The following is a 16,091-nucleotide window of genomic DNA, read 5'->3' as shown; positions in this document are numbered from 1 at the left end:
TCAAAGCACTAAGCCTTTCACCCACCTACTGGGCTAGTCTTTGGTTAAGCTATATCCACGGTAGATGCAGGCCATGTGGACCCAAATCTCCTCACCTTCCCTGTTTGACTTCTTGGTCCCTACTTTATCGTTTTACAGAATGAATTCTCAGAAGTGGGGAAATCATGCTTTAATGACATGGACAACATGACAGTGCTGTGATCTTAATTAAAACCTTACAGTACAGCTATCAAAAAAATCATATAATTATCCAAACAAATGCTCTCCAGTACATTTTTGAAAGTAATATACTTTTACGGAGCACTCCTCATCACTATGCTATTTGTAGATACAGACTGAGAATTAGAAAGAACTTCTACTATCATTTGTAGCTATGTGTGAATTATGCAACAGGGGGATTACTCTGTGTTGCTTAAAAGTGGTATTGTATTTAGGACATTTTTCCTAGACAGAGCCTTGCAGTAGCCCACTGCAATTTACAAAGCTCCGAGTGCCTGTGATTCTCAAAGACAAAATGCTCTTAGTACCAGGATCATCATCTCTGTATCGGTTAAATATTGCAGAAACAGAGGTTAAAAAAAAAGTAACCTGGATAATCAATGGCACAGAAATTTCTCAGGTGGAAGACGTTTAATAACAAGAACTGGATGATAAACCATGCATCTGGAGGAGAGGTAAGTGAGGGGGAGTGATATACCAGAGAACTGTTTCATAAGGAGCACAGAGAAGGTCAATATAAATGACTGCACTCTCCTAACTGAAGAGCTCGGGGCAGCCTCTGCAATGAACACAAAACACATCTGAAGAACACAAACACTTCTCACGCTAAATGAACTGTGCGGCACTGCCACATGCCTTGTGGACACAAAGTTTACAGAGGTTAAAAATCAAATGAACAAATCCACAGAAGGGGAAAAATAACGCTGAGAGGCATTACAAGAGACAACATCTGGTTCGTATGTGCCTGAACTGCACCCTGCTAGAGGCTGGAGGAGTATCTGGGAGAACCACTGCGTACTTCCATGCATGGATCTCTCATTTACCGAGAAAAGGAAGCTGTCGCACAAACCTAAGAAAACCCAAGAGCCCTCTCTGAAAAGGGGGACCTCGGGGGGAGAACCCAAGTGATTATGTACAACAAATGGAAAAAGGAGGGGGGTCAAAGGCTTACGAATCCCTAAGCAGTGCAGGGAGGGCGCCTCACACAGCACCCAGCAGTGCTCTGCCCACAGACGGGGCAGCACAAAGGCCAAGAGCTGGGCTCCAGGTTCCTGAAATCCTCCATTTGAGGCTCCCTCCTGCTGCTACTTTGTACCGTCAGCTTAGCTAAGAGTGAGAGGAAATTGAGTTTCTGCAGCTTGCTGGGCCTGGTCCCTTACTGCTTCCAAGGCAGAGCGTAAAGACAGCTTCCTCCTACCAACGCGATGCAGCCAAGTTTCCTGCACCTTGAAGAACTGCAGCACCAGCGTGCCCAGAACACCAGAGCTGTGCCTCACGCCAGGAGCGCCTTCCTGAGCGCTGTCCCTCAGGCTGCTGAAGGAAGAGCACTGGTCAGGCCTGGCAGGGATGTTCCTCCAAACAAAACCAGCACTGCTGAGCGCACGTCTGGGTATGACCGAGGAGTCTGCTGCATGACACTGCGGGTGGCCTTCCTCCCCGAGAAAAATTCTTACCTTTCAGGAAATATTACTAAAAACCACCAAATTCGGTACTTCTTACTCCCTTCTCGTACTGTTCTGCTCTCAGGGAACTGTGGTTTTTCCTTATCCTGGAGCAGCATAGAGGGTGACTTCTCTAAACATAGATACGGTACTGTTATTTCGACAAAAATGTACGTGCTTACTTGCACACACAAATGTAGGACGCTGACCAACCTCAAGCACTACAGATTTACCAGTTTCAAACAATGAGCAGAAAAGATCCTCCTCCTGGGAGGAGGAATGCCTAATTTTTATGACACTCAGGAGTTAAATCACTAAGGTTCAAAAATTCTTTTGCAAAACCTGACTGCCATCTCGTCTCTGAAGGAGCTGTGCTAGTAAATCAGGCACACTTACAGCCTGGGGGAATCTGAAGTAATAGGGGTAAATGTCTGGGGAAAGAAAAAGACAGGATAGTACTTGTCTTGACAATAGTTTTGAGATTTAGATTGTCTATCATCCATGTCTAAGAAAAGGCATGAATTAAAAAAGAGAGAGAGAGAAAGGCAGCACAAAAAGGAGAGGGAAGCAAGCCTCGATGTGTGGCTGCTATCCCCCAGCCAGAAATAACCATGGGTCCCCAGCAAGACCCTGCTGGGGGGAAGCATCTGAAAGGCAGTGCAAGCTCTACCTACAGCACGCACAGAAACTGACCAAGTTTCTGGGCCAGCCCCTAAGAGCATCCTCCCGAGTCCCGCGGGGAGCAATGCCAGCCTCAGTTACAACATCCGATGCTGTCCTGACCAGGGAAGAGCTGACACGGGCAGAAATGTGAACGTGCGGCCCCGCCAACCAAGAGGGAACACACCGACTGCTGAACTACGCTCGTCAACAAAGCACTGCAATGTGGTGATAGAACTATACAGCCAGATGTTGACTCCTCACAAATTATGAAGAAAAAAAAAACGTTTTTTCAACTTAAAAAAAATGACACGTGGGGCTTCATTTCTCACTTCATCTCAATGAAGCGTATTTGGAGTCACATACAATTTATTTATCTTTATGTTTACCATTTAATATCAAACTTGAAATTACCAGAAAGAAATTATCACTTACATCCAAAATGTAGATTAAAGGTACTCAGTCAATTTAATGCCGTACTGGCACAACCACTTGTGCTAAACAGGATTTGTACATTAAATATGCATTTAAAAATCATTAATGACCTGCTCCGGCAGCCTTTTCAGCCAGCGAGGTCCCAGACAGTATCTACATTACTTTGCATTTACAATGAACCTAGTTTGTAGTTTAAGGATCCTATTCCTGGCTGAGAAGTAATTTAAAGCAGTACATAAGTGACAGCATAACCTCAAAATGCAAAATAAATCTAATATGCAATTATTTCAGAAGATATACATTTTAAGATGTATTTATCACTATCATCAATACATGGGAGTTCTAATCCAGGCTCTGCTGACAACTTTTTGCTTTGAGCAAATCAGTTAATCTACATCTCTGTTTCCTCTACCTTAAAAAGTGAAGAGACTCCTACCTTCTCTACTGAAGTATTACATGAATGGTTCTATAAAAATGTGAACGGAATGCAACATTATTGGATTTTTTTAAATCAAAATCTATATGCACTAAACAAGTGCAATAGTTTTAGGAAACAGTAACACTGGAACATACGAGTTTAGTCAGAGCACGCTTTAACTTACAGTAGCTCTAAAATGTAAATCACATACCCGTATATATATGCAACAAGATACTAAACAAGTACAGCGTCATACATTATTAAATACTTATGTACCAATTTCCTTTTCCCAGCTTTTGAGAAGTGCAAATTTAGCTCAGCCCCTTTCCCCTATCTACATTATTTGCCTATGTTTTATGAGTGGTTTGTTTTTTTAACCCCAAATATAAGGGCAAAAACCTGCATATGTTTTGCGTAAGACTGTGGGCTGTGGTTATGTTTTATAACTACTTAATACTACCTACCCTGTTAAGATCCTCTATTTCAGAACTGATGTTTGTTTCTCCTTCCATCATTTCCTCCTCTTCTAATGTCCGTTCATCATCAAAGTCATGCACCAGCATATCAGCTGATGGATCAAATTCATGGTCATCAGATGTTGCTGAACCTCCTGATAGAAAACATTTTAAAGAATTTTTTTAGTTAGAGTTTAGTTGTGTTGTGTCTTTTTTATTACTATTATTATTTTGGTGACATTTTAATACTCAAATTATATTGAGAAATTAAAATATTTTCAAAATAGCTCGATCATTTATCTTCGGGAAAGCCAATCACATTATTCAGAGGACAATGAAAGCTGTCCTCCAGGTAGTAAGAGATCAAGGGAAAAAGAACCAGGAGATAACGTTTAACCAGCCAGTTTTCGAAGTACTGTGCATCTGGACATCAGATCCCTAGTTAAATGTTTGTAAGATGTTCAGTTTTTGAAGACTTAATTCCTAAATAATCATAAATCTCTTTAAATCATGAGTTCTACTGGGAGTAGACATATTCAAAATACAAATTCAGGGCACTTGTTTCCTTGATACTTTGCAAGCTTTCTTGTTTACACCTACAAGGATAATCTAATGACTTTTTCAAAGTTTAAACCTAGAGTAAGCTTCACAATTATGCAGATTTTATTTCTGATGATCAATCATGTTTTGTGACAATGAAAAATAAATGAATGGATGAACGGTTTGGCAGACGCGGCACTCTGATGTAATTCAGCAATACCTGATTTCTAATTCTAGCTCTGCTAGCGTTTTTCCACTTGTCTCCGTGAACAATTGAAATTTCATTTTCCAAAGCTCAAAGACTGTATCAACACTATGGGTGCAAGAGGGAAGGGTTAACTATAAGGGCTAGGATTAACTATACTTCGTAATTTGAAGCATTATAATTGATTGTTTTTCTGAAACAGACAACGGCAGTCCAGCCAAAGTAACTAGTGGAAAGCTTTTCCACAAGTAGGATGCCAAAAACCCTGCACGTACATAATACTGACTAAAGTGGTACCAAACTATAAAAACAGACATTTGTAATTTATACCTAGGCTGACTACTAAATACCCAGGAACTCCGGGATACTGGGATATCAGAAAATAACCGTTTTTTAAAAGCCGAAGTCATGAAAATCCTCATTTTTAGCAATCCAACGAGGAAAAAAATACTCCTTTTCTTGCTGCTTTTGTTCTTGATGCTTCCATGTACAAAGCCATACAGCGATGGCTGATATCTGATAACTGGGGAGCACACGGTGCCCTTCACTTTTGACTCTGCTTCTAATACCAACGGGGAGCCCGTCCCAGCGACCAAACCAGCGGTCTCTTCCACGGTGCCAGCACTAGCTCCCACTGTGCTCCTCCGAACACACCAGCGCTCCCAACACGCGTTGGTGCAGCCTTGCAAACAACAGAACAGGTTCCCCGGGGTGTTTTACCATATAGAAACTTGTGCTGGTACAGTCTGGAAGAAAGCAGTCACTACCTGAAGGAATATTGCCACCAACCTATCCATCAAACTCTACCCGTAGATTACCAGCTGGAAGAGAGCTGCAAACAGAAAATTTCAGGAGTGCCCTTTTCCCTCGCAAGTTTAAGAAATGCTAAAAATACTTACCTGGACTTGAAGACTCAACAGAAGGCTAAAAAAAAAAAGAAAACACAAGAAATTATTTTTCCTATGTTGCATGTGTACAGACTTAATTCAATAATTCGTCTGACATAAAAGGTTACAAACGAGCAAGTCATTGCAAACATATTGACAAGTAGGGCACCACAAACACGCCGAAGCAATCCCAGTAAACGGCATTCATTTTCTGCTTTATACACCTACGTCCCTCTATTTTAGTGAGAATAATTGGAAGAACCACCTATTTTGTGATACAATAACCAAGTTCATGAACGTATGAAATAAAGCAAAACAATTCGTTTTGAAAATAGCATTACAACTCCACAACCAGCTTAGTATGGCTTCAATTGGTGCTACTGCCGTATGGGGATGGAGAGGAAGCAGCAGTGCCCCAGCTGCTCACCTCCACCCCTTTCTGCGTGCCAACACAAAGCTGAAAGCTGACAGTAGTGACGGGCTAGTTCTTAACGGATCCGTCCCCGTTCTGGCCCTGCGTGCTAAATCCCCTTTTCCACAGCCCAGGTTATGCCAGATAACTGACACTGACACTGGAAGCACAATTTGATTTAAAACAAAGTATTCTTCAGATGTTAAAAGGTGTAAAATAAATTATCCTCCATACTCGAAGCTGCATGTTACACAACACAAAAATCCCGTTCGTATTTAAAGGCAGGCACACTTTTAGAAGGCAATCAGACACAGGGCGCAGTAACGACTCTTCACAGAACAAAAGGGAAAAGCCATTTAATCTCTGACACAACTGTGAGAGAAAAAAAATAAAATTATTCTGCAAGCCACTTTCTTCCCAAGTGTAACACAAACTCACAAGAATCACAGACTGCAAAACAAGAATATTTTTTGAAACACGGAAAAAAACATCACGCTTTGACAACACTCTTCACGTACCAGACACCCATGCTTGGTAACCCTACTTTTCTCCAGAACAAAACCATCAAATTCTGCTTTCCCTTGCTCACAGCTTGGCCAACCCTTAACGGCCTGGGCTCAAATTTGCATGTCAGACGTGCAAACCTCATTTGTCTGGAAAATTCAAGGAAATGGTTCCACTGCTTTCAGGAAGATACCTCGCGGAGAGGTTTTTTTCCAAAGTCAGAAAGTGACTTCTCCTTCAGAGAGCTGCAGTACCCCTTTCTCCACCGCCTTCGGTTAACTGAGATACTGCTTGGCATCGAGGATATTACTCTATTACCAGCCCAGCTCCAAGGGCTGTGTGTAAAAAGCTTTGTGAAGAATGACCCGGGGGTCTGGAGGACACCGAGGTGAACGCGGGCCACCAACGTGCCCCTGGGGCACAGGAGGCCGCCAGCGCCCCGTGCTGCGCTCAAAGAGCTCCCGGCAAGCTGGGGGGGATGATCCTGCCCCTCTCCTCGGCCCTGGTGACACCACATCTGGAGCAGCACGTTCACAAAGCAGCTGGGGTTGCGAGGATGCCTACGGACCGCTGGCTGAACCCCCTGCCCAAAGCAGGGTCACCTCGAGCAGGCTGCTCAGGACCTCATCTGGTCAGGGTTCGCATACCCCCAAGGATGGAGGCTCCACGGCCTTCCTGGACAACCTGACCTAGTTCCTCACCATCCTTCGAGTAAAAAAAGCTTTTTCCGTTTACGTGGAATTTCCCCATTTTCAACGCGAGCACGCTGCCTCTTGTCCTGTCCCTGGGCACCACGGAGAAGAGCCCGGCCGCATCCCCTCTGCTCCCCCTCCCAGGTCTTTGCACCCACGGGGCAGCTCCTCCAGCCTCTCAGTGCTGGCTGCTCCGGGCCCTCCGTCCCCTCGGGGGTCTCTGCTGGCCTCCCCCTGTCTCTGCCCGTGTCTCGTGTCCCCGACCAGCCCTGCTGGGTCTCCCCGGGGCCGAGCAGAGGGGCAGGGTCGCCCCCCCAGCCCGCCGGCAGCGCTCTGGGCACATCCCTCTGGATCCGAGCACTCCTACACGTACAGCAACGGAGCCTACCCCAACTTTCTGATCAGAGCGGCCACAACACCACAGCGAGACACGACGGGGTCTTATAAAAGTCCAGCCAGCCTTAAGAAACGAAGTTCGGCTTTCGGTATTCTCAGGTAGCAGGGAGAAGGCAGGACAGCTCAGGAAAGCAAACCGCCTTCCCGGCAGGCCGAAATGCTGCCAACGCCATCCCCTCCCCAGCCTCAGGAGCACTGCTGAGCTACAGCAACATCTCTGGAGTTCAGAGCGACCCCATGACTTCTGAACAGCTCCAAAATACGTACCCAGTGCAACCCTAGTCTACGGAAAGATAGAAAATAATAAAACTCAACTCTCAAACCAGAAAGTCTGCAAAGGCCCGATCGCCTCCACAAACACCGCACTCACTGCAGGCTACCTCCCAGGACGGACACCTCCCTCGAAAGGTTCCAGCTCGTTTTTGCTAAAAACTTCCTACGTAACTTTAGGAGAACAGTCTCTAGGCCTGTCTGCCCTTCCTCTAAGCCTTGCCCACCACATCTGCTTAGTTTGTCCCAGCTTGTGGACTATCATCTCCGCATTTCACACGGTTCTTGTGCGAGCGATGCCCTGCCAACCACCTTCTGCCTTCTATTTCCAGCTAGCTGCGGTGTCACTTTACAGCTCGCCTGTTTACCGGCCAGCTGCTGCCCAAAGTAGCAGCCTGGCCCCTTCCACCACCCCGCGTGCCTCTGCCACTTGTGTCGGGCCCAGCGCTGGGGAAGCCGCGGCACGTGCCTCTCCAGCAAACCAAGCTCAAAGAGCAGTAACCTTGGTTTTCCATCCTACCGCCGAGCCACACTCTCGTTTTGGGCCTTTGCAGCTGCTAGACACGCAGCAAAGAATCCCCAGCCCAGGCTGGACGCCAGACTCAGGGAGGAGAGGCAGGAGATGAGGAGCAACCCTTCAACGACAACGTTGGTGTTACACAGAAGGTGAAAGAGCATCCTGTGACTAAAGAGCTGCTGCGATTACCGCAATTCTTGACTACCCAGTCCTTATTTCCTTGCCTCCAAGCAATCATGACTGTGGCCAGGGCAGAACAGATGGTTTTGAGGGCATTTGCTTATGAAAATTTCCTGGCAGTAGTTAAAGATCATATGGCTACGCCAGGATCATTGTATCCCAAGTCCTAAGCTACGGTATGTCAATATAAGAGCAATTCCTACAAAAAAGGATACCCCGGTACTTCAGAGGCTTTTCCTTCTCTGCTGCAGCAATTCACAGGGAAGTGCAAAGTGCTTTTTTGCCTCAAGGGCATTTGTGGGAACAAAGAGCTGCTACCTATAAAAAGATAATGGCATCCAAGGCCCAGTAAAGAAAAACTATAGGAGTCTTAGAATATGTGGGCTGACATGCTCAAGTTACTCTATGCACAGCACCCCCAAAAAAGGTTACAGTGAATATTTGTTGTGGGTTCAAAGGAGTGAAGAAGTATTTGTGACCTAACTCAAGGAGAACCAGGAAAAACTCAAAGGACCAAAGGAGCGCTGCTGAACGGACACAGCGCAGCAGAGCACGTTTGGTCAGGCTCCAGCTGAGCAACTTGAAGGAAACAGTAATTCTGAGATACGAAGCGTACCTCAAGGTAAAGGGAAAAAAGAGATTGAACAAAACATCAGGCCTGGGCGGCACCTGAAGAATCGGTCACTGTTTTTATTCTGTGTGTATTTTCAGGAGTCTGAGGAGAGAGGTGCAGACTGGGTGCGTGAGAGGGGGAGCGACACTCGCAGCAGCAACTGAGCCAAAACAATCTTCGGTCAAAACCATTCTGCAGCGTACAGATATAATAAGTGGAAGCGAAGTTGGCCAGTCTTGCAGACGTCTTTGGACTGGCACGTGATGAGCCTAACAGATGTGTAACAGACACAGAAAAATACCTGCTCGATGTACTGTGTTACTCTGGTAACAGGAACGCCCCGGGCTTTGGGATGTCTGTACTACTGTAATTTGTGATGAAATAAGTGGTAGAAGTAAAACTGAACTGACATCGCGATAGATTTATTTAAGGTCTCCAGGAGGCTGGTTGCATTACTCGTTTTGCACGGCTTGTTTCTGAACCCACTACTTCAGAAGCTGCAGCACAGGTACGCGCCCAGCAAGGCTCATTTCCGCAGGCTGGCAGGGCATCTTCACGTCTTATTCCAGCGCTTCATCGCTGCTCCGTCTGGATGTGACACTCCAAAAGCGAAAGCTGTGGCAGTACCTCACCGAGTCTGCTCCCAGCGTCTCTCCCACAACCTACAAATAAGCATCTGAACAGAACTGACGCTGCAGTTTCACTTCTACCTCCAAAACCACTGCTGTAATTAACACCTTTCATGCCGCCTAGTAATCGATTTATAAAGAAACATCTTAACACACACTACCTACAGACTCTACCAGACAACGGCAAATATATATTCTGTTCAAATTTACTCAGTTATGTTTAGCAGCTCTGTTAAAAAAACATTAAGATACTAAAATTAAATTTATATTGATGGGAATAAGCCTGACAAATCACCAGGTAGATGCTCAAGTCCTTTCAACTCTATTGCAGGAAACCATCGAAGCTAGTTTCTGGGTTGCAGTGGGTTGCTTTAAGAACATTTGGGGCGCTGAAAACACAACAGTAACTGGCAACTAAACCTTAAAACGTAGCAGCGTTACCTATCGTATAACACCACAAGCACTGAAGCATAAGCAGCTGGCGGAGAGTCCATGTCATCACTTCAGAAGTAGGTACCTACGTTGCTCCAACAGGGCTAAAGCCACGTTTCCTTAAGCAGACTAATTAAAAGTACGTTGCTGATCTGAACGGGGTCGTGTGTATTCTGTTCTCAGCATAACTGGTGTTCTCAAAACGCAGATATCGTTACATGAATAACATTCAAAGGCTGCACAGAAAACTGAAGTTCTGAATGCACAATTTAGATACTAACCCGGTATCCATCCCTTCCTCTTCAAATTATTTCAGAGCATCGGCTAAAAATATCAGTAAGACCCATGCATAAGCTGCAGAAGCCTTAAGAACTGACTGTGGCAGCCATTTAATAACCTCTCCAGTAAGCTGAGCTAAATGATAGCCTGGAGAGAACAAGTAGTTAAAATGGCAAAGAACAACCTTTTCTCTAGAGGGCACGCGTCCCTTTTCACTTACGGGTATTTCAGTGAAAGGCTTTCAGTTCCCTCCTGGCCCTCTCTACCTGTGCTGCGTATCAAAATAACTCTGATGCCTGAAAACGGTTTGCCTTGTTTTTATCTCAGAAAGAAGCAATATATTGAAGAAAAATGAAGAAACCCAACTCCACTTCCGAGTTTCTAGTGACGACTTCTCACACCAGACCAGCTAGGCAATGGATATAGTTTCTTTCTGTTTATTAGTACTTGATAAAAACCCAAAACCAAGCTCAGTCTAAATTTTTCCCTGAAGAAACTGCCCGATCAGTTTCATGGCACCCAGCTGGCAAGAGCCCCGGGTTGCCTTTACGCACCCCACCTCCACCCCATATAAAGCTGCGTAAATCTCTTCACCAGGAGGCTGGAAAGGAGAAGCAGGCGATGCCCAGGATTTCACCGGGATCATTAACCTGGGCCTTCCGGACACCTGGTTTGGCTCCCTAACTCTGCGGTGGCACGCCTGAGGGGAAGCCAACTGCAGCCTTGCTTAAGCAGCCTTTGCCTGGAGACTTCTCGAATCCTGTAAATACCAGCAGAAGTTCTTCAACGAAGGTATTTCAATGGCGCCTCTAACAAGAGTAGGGGCTGTTACTTCTCTGCGAGAAGTACCGAAGCGCGGACTGCCCCACGTTTTCCATGGCTCCGAGTCAAAGCGAGAGGTAGCGCACCAGGGCAGTGGAAGAGCCTGCCACCCACGGCTCACGGCCATGCTGCCGCGGAACCACGTACTGAGCTCACACACTACCCTAACGTACTCACAGCGCGTGGATTCCTGCTCCTCTCGGAGCACAGGAGATGACTGGAACCAGAGCCACCGGGCGCAGCCCACGGCAGACAGCCCTGCTCTGCTCGAGAACCACCGCACCGTGTCCTACCTCAGGACCGGGTCATCCGGAAAGCTGGAGGAGCGCAGATGCTCCGAGGCAAGCAGCAGACCGGCAGGTGGGGAAGCTGCAGCCGCTGGGGAACGACGGGACTTGTTGAGGGAGACCCACCGTAGCGCTCACCAGGGCTGCGCCAGGAGAACTTCCTTCTCAGGGCATAAGGAGAACGGCCACAGCAGCTGCTCAGGCACCCACCTGTCCTACCCGAGACACACGCTTCCAGCTGGGCGTTTTCTGGCCATTTATTATTCACCTCCACGACAAGGTGCAGCCTCAACTTGTTGCACTACCCCCAAAGTTTCCTCCTCGGACCGACTGGGAGCCTGCGGAGCGATCACATCGCGCTGCGGCTGAAACCAGACGCCGCCACATGCCGAGCACCACAAGCAAGCATTCTTGCGCGCCGTTTGTGACACGAATGGACGAGCAGTGAAACATTAATGCAGAGCGGGGCTTCTGGCCGGGAAGAAGCTCAGAACGAAGCCGAACTCCCAACAATCCCACCATTTACCTCAGGTCCCCCACGCTGCGTTGGGAAGAACTCGAGGGCTCAGGCAGCGAACCACAGACGTCGGTGCTCCTTCATGCGTGCACAGAACTCCAGAAAGTTCTGCTGCCGTGACAGGAAAGACCTCTTTCCCAATCCTAGCCATGCAGAATACTAACCGCTATTGTTTTCTCCTCAATGGCTTGTAGGACGAGCGGAGGGAGCGGCAGCAGCGAGCGCACCCAAGCGCTCGGGAGCCGCCGCGCTCCCTGAGGACGGCAGGAGCGGGGCTCCCGGGCCCGCATCGCTGCGCAGCCACTCCCGCGAGGCGTGCTGCAAAAACGGCCCCAAAGCGAAACAAAAAGGCAGTCAAAGGTAACAAGAGGAAAAAAAAAAAAAGAGTGCTGCTCACCAGGACGGAGTGATGTGAATCACCGGTTTCAATCAGTCAGCGGGAAACCTCAGTTTTATCCGCGCGGGCCTTATTTTGTGTCCAGGCATCGCTCCCAAGCTGCTAGAGCATTTCGGGCTGGAACCACACCTGTGGGCACGCTAACTTCACGACTGCTTCCTACGCGGGAGGCCGCCACCCGTTTATGTGTATTATTTTAAAGCAACAGTATAGCGTAATAAAAATAGAACGATTAAGAATGTGAAAAATGTTATTAGATGGCATTTCTTAAACATGACGTCCCGAACTTGTCTCGGGATGCAAACAAAATGCTTTCAGGGAGATCCACAAAGTTTAACACGCTCCAACGCTACAAAGTGGAGCATTTGGATAAAAGGGAATTTTACCAGATATTACATATTTAAAGAAGGGTTATTAAAGCCCTTCCACGCAACGTTAATGAACTGGTTTTCTGATCAAAAGCAACTAAACTCTCAGAAATCCAAACGCTACTCAAGCGCACTCCAAGAAGTTTAACCGTGCCCTGCTCCCCTCCGACAGGGCGCGCGCCTGCTTCTCCCCAGGCTTGGCTGACACCTCAGGACGCCGATTCAAGCTGTTAGCCCCACAAATTCACACCGCAGAGGAAGTTGAAGTCGTTCGTTGCAGCAGGTCAGCAGGCTGAACCGCCTCCCTGCGCGGCAAGAAACGCTCGGAGCTGGCGTCAGGAACGTCAGCTGCCCACCCAGGAGCGGCGGCAAACAGGGCCATGATTTTCAGCACCCGCGAGCGGCCAGGAGTGCCCGAGATGAGGGCGCCGACCGAGGAGGGGCTGAGCCAACGCCACGGCCCAGCGTTTTTGGAAGCAGGAGGACATCCTCCCGCTGATCCCCGTGCCTGGTTCTACCTCCGGACCTTCCCATCGGGCGGTACCACGGGTTACCCCAGGAAGCTCCTCCGCTCTTCAGCTTGCCGGCTTCGCAAGCAACCCCCAGGAGGCGGCCTGGGAAGAGCTGAGCAGCGGCAGTGGGGGAGCAGGGCCTCCCCTCCGGCAGCGAGGAGCCCACCTCGAGCCCACCTCGGCTGCTTCCAGCCTCCTGACAGCCTGAAATGCCAGCAAGCCGTGCCAACGCAACGCGGGGGCACCACGGCCCTTGCTCACCCACACCCCGACCAAACCTGGGCACCCTCTCTCCCATGCCCCAGGCCTGGCGCTTCTTACTCTGCAGGGAGTTATTAAAAAAAACACAACAAAATCAAACAAAAAACCCTCGGCATCTACCCCCAGTTTTGCCAGTTTGGTGTCCTGGCAAGTGCCTGGCTGGTGCGTGCTGCCACGGAGCAAAGCGAGGCGGCAGCAGGACCGCAGCACCTCTGGGAGGCACAGCAGGTCCCAGCTGCCTGATTTTTCTGCCCCCACCCCTTCAAGTGCTCTGCATCAGAAGATCTCATTCTCACATTTTATCCAAACATCATAAAGGCCGAAAAGACAAAAAAAAACCCCACATTCTTTCAACTACTAATCAAGCTTTTAAGTCAAATTTTTCTCTTCCGAACAGACATTAAAATACTTATATTTGGAGAAAATATGCGCATCAGCCAGCGTTCGCTCCACCACGAAGACTAACTAAGCTGCTTAACGCACGATTCTGTAATATTCACAAAGCCCGAGCTGATCTTACGTGAGAGATGTTTTCCTTCTGATTACGACTTGAACAATCTTCCAACATTTCAGAGCATTAGCACTCAGACCCATCCCACGAGCCTGCTTTGACTAGAATGAAACCCCAGTTCAGGTTATTCATCCCAAATCCAAGCCCACTGTAACGTACGTTCATTCAGAACCTTTTTTTTTTTCCCCCCTCCCTTCTGTGCTGTATTCAAACCGGTAAGTTCCTACAAAAGTGAAAGAGCATTTTTTGGTAGTTTAGTTTCACTTTCTGGACTCATTTCCTTGCTGACCGGGCTCTGAGCTCCCGCTTGGAGAACTTCCCCGTCAGATTCGCAAAGCTCCACTCTCAAGTTGTTCGTCTTTTAAGGCCTACAGCTGTAGCTCTGTGGGCTTCTCCTGACTTCGGGATGAATTCCTGCACATTTCTTTGTCAGGGCCGACGCCAGGGTTTTCCACTGGGGAGGGACGGGGAAGGAGGCACGAGAGCAGCCTTACCTCCCGCCTACGCTTTCATACCCGGCCGGGTCCCAGGCCCCTCGTGTGGCCGAGGCTGTTGGCTCGCCGCCTTCCCTCGCTCCCAGCTGAGCTCTGCCGTCGCCTCGCACACCACCACGCAGCGGCACTCTTCTGCAGCGCCTGCAGGCCAACGGCTGCTGCTGGGGGAGCCTTCCCTTCCCTTCCTTCCCCTTCCCACCCCAGCCCCTACAGGCTTCAGACACCACACCAGGAGCCGCGCTCAGCACATCGCTCGCAGCTTAAATCACTGACAGTTCATTATTTTTTTCTAAAATTCGGACTGGTTTCCAGACCTAGAACGCGGCGCGGCCGTACGACCGCTGTTTGCGGTTCAAGGGATGCGAACGAACATCAGCCGAGCCTACGGTGCCGTGCCACTGAACTTGCCCACAGGTGGCTCAGGGCTCCCGGAGCCTCCCTGCATTTCTCCTGCCCCTTAACCCGAGATAAAGAAAGCACAACAGGACAAAAAGCTGTCACAGCTTTTCTTAAAAAAAAAAAAAAAAAAGCGATGGCGAAAAAAAACCACTCTCTTCCTTTCTTAGTAAAATATCGATTCCAACAAGTAGTAAAAGCTTTACGCGTTGGAACAACATCCATGAAGTGAAAAACCTGCCTGACCTCCACACCCCACCGGCTGTAGCGCTCCCTGCAGCACGGATCCCCTACAAGCCTGGGTGCTGCACGTCAGGACCAGTACGTGACGGCACAGAATAGGAAGTAATTCGGCGCCCTGACTGTGGGTCACAGAGAGCCTCAGCTCACGCCAGAGCAGAGCGAGGGTATTTCACAATAACGCTGCGTTTAATTAACAAAACTTACAAGCGGTTGGTGAAACTCGAGACAAACCCCCCGCACGCAGCGATGCTCAGGCCGGCACACGCCCCAGCCCTCGCCAACTTCACAGATGACAGGAGTCTAAAAGCCACAGTTTTTCAGCCAACAAATTATTCGGGGACAAGACCTGCGATCCTCTGCCCCTCGAGACACAGCAGAAAAACAGATGGATTCTCAACTTTTAAGAATAGATTAGTACATTTCGTACCAGTCACGGGAAGAACGCTACTTCGCAGTTTTCACTTGGGAGAGAAAAATAAAATAAATCTAAGTAAAAATTCACATCTACTCAGGAATTTCAAGGGAAGAGAGGGAAGAAACCTCATCTGTAAGACACTGTAACACCGAACCCTCCTGCCTTTCCCAAGTCTGGCTGAAAGGCACGTCCATCCCAGAGATGAGTTTTTTTACTGTGTACCCCTCGCACAAGCATTTCCAACCCATCTGCTGACGCCGTTCAAGCAGCAAACCACCTTCAGACCGGAACCTTAGGATGATTTGAAGAAAACTCGACGAACTATCCATTTGGCCGTCCTAACCTGCCTCCCAGGAAGCCGAGGAGCTGCTCTTACAGATCCTACCGGGATGGACGAACCCACACCTCGATACCCAAGCACAGATCTCCCTCCGCTCCCCCAGAAGCGGCCAGGAAGCCTTCTCCCACCTCCCCCAGCAGCCCGTCTCCCCCTTCCGGGGGGGGTCTCCCCCCAGGGGGCAGCAGGGGCTGCCCTCTCCTCCCTTCAGGCGAGCCCGCTTTGTCTCAGCGACCCCGGACCGGCGACCGAAGGCGACGGGCACCCGCCATACCCCCAGGCCGGGAAGGGGCCGTGCCCCCCCCCCCCGCCCCGCGCCCCCAGCAGGTGGGGCTGGTCCCGGGGA

The 16,091-nt window shown here is 48.6% G+C and overlaps 1 protein-coding gene and 1 long non-coding RNA gene across 5 annotated transcripts in view; both read right to left on the bottom strand.

Annotated features, from left to right (window-relative positions):
- The window catches only part of MIER1 (MIER1 transcriptional regulator), a 36,172-nt gene that overhangs the window by 19,043 nt on the left and 1,038 nt on the right, over positions 1 to 16,091 (bottom strand). For all 4 annotated transcript variants that reach the window (XR_010833425.1, XR_010833424.1, XM_067001953.1 and 1 more), the window contains exons 2-3: positions 5,274 to 5,298; positions 3,639 to 3,784 (exon numbers count right to left, since the gene is read on the bottom strand). Coding sequence is in view for 2 of the 4 variants with exons in the window: in XM_067001952.1 (XP_066858053.1) it covers positions 3,639 to 3,784; positions 5,274 to 5,298 (171 nt within the window). In the remaining 2 variants the exon portion in view is untranslated. The remainder of the gene's footprint in view (positions 1 to 3,638; positions 3,785 to 5,273; positions 5,299 to 16,091) is intronic.
- LOC136791416 (uncharacterized) lies at positions 5,321 to 16,044 on the bottom strand. Its single transcript, XR_010833426.1, has 2 exons — positions 11,505 to 16,044; positions 5,321 to 9,507 (listed from the first exon to the last, which is right to left on the bottom strand). It is a non-coding gene; the product is annotated as an uncharacterized lncRNA (long non-coding RNA).

Source organism: Anser cygnoides, chromosome 8, assembly GCF_040182565.1.
Source record: "Anser cygnoides isolate HZ-2024a breed goose chromosome 8, Taihu_goose_T2T_genome, whole genome shotgun sequence".
NCBI lineage: Eukaryota > Metazoa > Chordata > Aves > Anseriformes > Anatidae > Anser > Anser cygnoides.
Note: the sequence above shows the minus strand (reverse complement) of the source record. Positions and strands in the feature narration are given on the sequence as shown.